Below are 3,316 nucleotides of genomic sequence, written 5' to 3'. Positions count from 1 at the left end.
GGACGTGACAAACTTCAAACCCAAAGAGTAGAAATTTAAATACAAAGATTTAAAAATTCAAAATATTAAGAATTATCGATTTTTTTTTGGCAAAACGTCAGTATCATCTATATCCTCAGTCGCCTGAAATAGACAGCGTTACTCCAATCAAGGGGGAAATGAAGCGTGGTTGGTCAAAGGACATGGAAGGTTTAACGCCCATTTAAACCCCTCACTCCCCACCATTCCCGCCTCCTTATAAATACGGGCGACTCCATCAACCCCATGGATTCCTCCAACATTCCCCGAATCCCCTCGCCATCCAGAGTCTCGATCGCAAATGGCAATGGAGAGGAGCACGGCCGAAGCGCTGCCGCTGCCCCCGCGCCTCTCGGCCTCGCCGCCTTCATCGCCCGCCACCGTCGGCGCCCTCCTCACCAATGCTGCCGGCGTCAGCAGGATCCGGCGCGAGTGCCGCTCGCCGCGGTCCTTGCTGTCGCGCATACTCGGCAGGGGCGGCGGCGGGTTCGGCTGCCGCATGCGCATCCCCCGCTACTGCTCTAGCGGTGCCGGAGCGGCCGTCAAGGAGGACGCTGTAGAGGAGGAGGTGGCCGTGCTCGCGCCTAAGGTGGTGGTGGCGAGCAAGCAAGAAGCAGAGGTTCGCGAGTCGCCTCGGAGTTCCCTGCAGGGTACGTGAGTGATTAATTCGCGCGAACTGGCTGAGTTAATTGTGATCGGTGTTGATGGTGATGGCCAATGGCGTGGCGTCGTTAATTGTTTTCGCAGGGATGAAGGCGGCGCCGGATCAGGTGTCGGCGGCGAGCCTCGGGCTGGGCGCGGGCCTGGTGCTTCTGCTGTCCAGGGGCGCGGCGGAGCTCAGCAGGATGGCGGAGCTGCGCGCCCAGATGGAGCGGCTGGTGCTGGACGTCAGGGCGGAGGCGCGTGGCAGCAGCCGCTCCGACGTGTCCGACGGCCGCGCCGACGACGGGGCTAGCGTCGTCAAGGAGCGCATCGTCTTGGCCGATGGCGGCGGCGGCGAGGACGCCTCGTTGTCCCGTGGTTCGGGCGATGCCGCCTCGGCATGCGGTGATGCCGGCGTTGGAAATGCCGCCGCAGCCATGGACCAGATGGAGGCAGAGCTCGAGGCTGAACTGACGCGCCTGCAGCTCGACTCCGACTCCGACCATGACGATGAGGAGGAATGCGTGAGACCGCGGCGAGATCACCAGCTCGAGGTACCGTCCACTCGTGCCGCCACATTCGCGCGCCGGCGTGCTCGCTCGGTGCCAATTTGACGATTCTGTGCCCGAACTGAATTCCCATTGATTTTGCAGTCTGACGCGAAGAGCGACATCTCCTCGGAGAGCGGCTCCCCTGCTTGCGTCGACATCGACGGTGTCGTCACCGACGCGGCGACAGAATGCAAGGAACACGAAGACAACGAGGAGGAGGAAGACACCGAGGAGGACGAGGAAGATAGCAAGCCGTGCCACGGCGGCGTGCCGGCGCGGGTGCTGGAGCGGAGGCTGCACGAGCTCCTGCAGTCGCGGCACGAGGAGCGGATCGCGGAGCTGGAGACGGAGCTGCAGCGCGCGCAGAGGAAGCTGAGGGAGAAGGAGCGCGAGGTGTCCCGGTGGCGCGACACCGCAAAGCTCGTCTCCCGCCACAAGGACGAGTCGCTGCTCCGGTAAAACAAAACCACCGACGACGGATACCCGCGCGCGCACGTTCCTTCTTTTGTGCCAACCAGAAATCAAGCTGGAAATGGACGAAAGAATGATGACCGCTGGATCTTAATCTAACGGCGCGGAAAATCGGCTCGCCCAAATTAAATTTCCATGTGATTTACGCATCCGGCTATTGTACTCCAGCGGTCATTGTACTCCCTCGTGTGCTTCTTTGCACAGAAATGATGAATCTAGGTGTTTTGCTACAAATCAGTCGAATGATTTTCTAGAAAAATCATACGCCTAAATAGCCGTCCGATCTCGTGCTGCTGGCCGTTCAATCTTAACATGGCGGCTCATGATTTCTCTCCTGTGATCTTGTTCAGTTCAACACCCACGCGACTCCTCTCAAGACAGCGATGTGGCTTCGCTGTACCAAGGAGGCCCTGCTGCTGCTGCTGCCGCAGTTGCGCTCATCGAGACACGGATAGAAGCATCTGCCTCAACTTCGGCAGCCGCCACCAGCGTGTTGCGTTGCAACACCACCAGAGCTGCTGGTGGACGGAGCCGCCGCCGACTGCTGCATCGCAGCACCGGGAGCCTCCGGGGGCTGCTCCATGGCAACGTCGAGTGGGACGGCTTCAACGACAAGGTGGAGCTCCAATGCAGCTCGAGCGATGCTGCATAGCAATACCGGCAGCCCCAACAAAGCCGTATTGCAGCTCGGTGGCCCCGGCGGCGCTGAGCTACCCCCGGCGACACGGCATAGCAACACCGGCGAACCATGTGATGCTACACCGCAACACATGTGGCCCCAACAACTCAGCACTAACATGCCCCTCGCTGCAGCACCCGCATCCCCGGCTAAAGCAGAGGTAGCGACGTCGTTGCAGATCGGCGACACATGGGTTTCCCCGTTTGCGGGAGAAGACCAGTCGTGCTTTGGCTTGGAGCAGTGGTTGGTGTTTGGAGCGGGATGCGCACCTGCTCCCATGGTTGGAAGCAATGGTGGTCACACATTGGATCGAGCCGCTCTCTTTCCTTGTCAAGCTTGAGAAAAATGAGAGAGAGAGGACGAGGAACGATGAAGAAGACGAGGAAGGGAGAGGATAAGGCTGGGATGGAGAGCGGTGAGCGTGCCCATGTGCTACGCGTCTAAGAGGAGAGGTGTTGCTGCACGCGCGTGAGACAAACGCCGCACGATCGGTTTCGATCGCACGGCTCGCGACGTGGTTTACGCGAGCGAAGCATCAGCCGACTTAAAACAAACGATTTCCATGAATCTATGCAAAAGAAACAACAAAATCACCACGATCTATATATCTCAATGTGATTACATGTTCTCGCTAGGATCATTCGAGGAACTAGATGATACACAATGCACCATCACCATTATCTCTGTCGAGTCTGCATGATCGATCATCAAGCCTTATTAGAACCTGCATCCTTACTATCTTGGAAACGATGGACGGTATATTTGGATGGATCGCTGAAGGCATCCTCCACATGATCCTACTATGGACGGTGTATTTGGATGGATCTGCGCGCCCAGATGGAGCTGCGTGTCAACAATGTTTTAAAATTTGGCCAAAAAAAGGGATTTTGACAAAATCTTGGCCATCTCGGCCTGAGACGAAAAGTATCTTTAGGTCCAAAAATAGATTTTGATC

At 57.6% G+C, this 3,316-nt stretch overlaps 1 protein-coding gene across 1 annotated transcript; it reads left to right on the top strand.

Moving 5' to 3' along the window:
* Positions 1–284: 284 nt before the first annotated feature.
* Positions 285–1,907, top strand: LOC123404481 (protein POLAR LOCALIZATION DURING ASYMMETRIC DIVISION AND REDISTRIBUTION-like). Its single transcript, XM_045098418.1, has 3 exons — positions 285–668; positions 766–1,214; positions 1,314–1,907. Exons 1-3 carry the CDS (start codon positions 320–322, stop codon positions 1,668–1,670), a joined length of 1,155 nt encoding a protein of 384 aa, XP_044954353.1. The 5' UTR covers positions 285–319; the 3' UTR covers positions 1,671–1,907.
* The last annotated feature ends 1,409 nt before the right edge of the window (positions 1,908–3,316 follow it).

This window comes from Hordeum vulgare, chromosome 6H (genome assembly GCF_904849725.1).
Source record: "Hordeum vulgare subsp. vulgare chromosome 6H, MorexV3_pseudomolecules_assembly, whole genome shotgun sequence".
In the NCBI taxonomy this organism is placed as follows: domain Eukaryota; kingdom Viridiplantae; phylum Streptophyta; class Magnoliopsida; order Poales; family Poaceae; genus Hordeum; species Hordeum vulgare.
Note: the sequence above shows the minus strand (reverse complement) of the source record. Positions and strands in the feature narration are given on the sequence as shown.

Excerpts from the sequence above, each read along its gene's own strand:
- LOC123404481 (XM_045098418.1), top strand. The coding sequence starts at position 320 with ATGGCAATGGAGAGGAGCACGGCCGAAGCGCTGCCGCTGCCCCCGCGC. Across the intron at positions 669-765 it reads GCCTCGGAGTTCCCTGCAGG|GGATGAAGGCGGCGCCGGAT; the intron begins GTACGTGAGTGA and ends TTGTTTTCGCAG. Across the intron at positions 1,215-1,313 it reads GGCGAGATCACCAGCTCGAG|TCTGACGCGAAGAGCGACAT; the intron begins GTACCGTCCACT and ends TTGATTTTGCAG.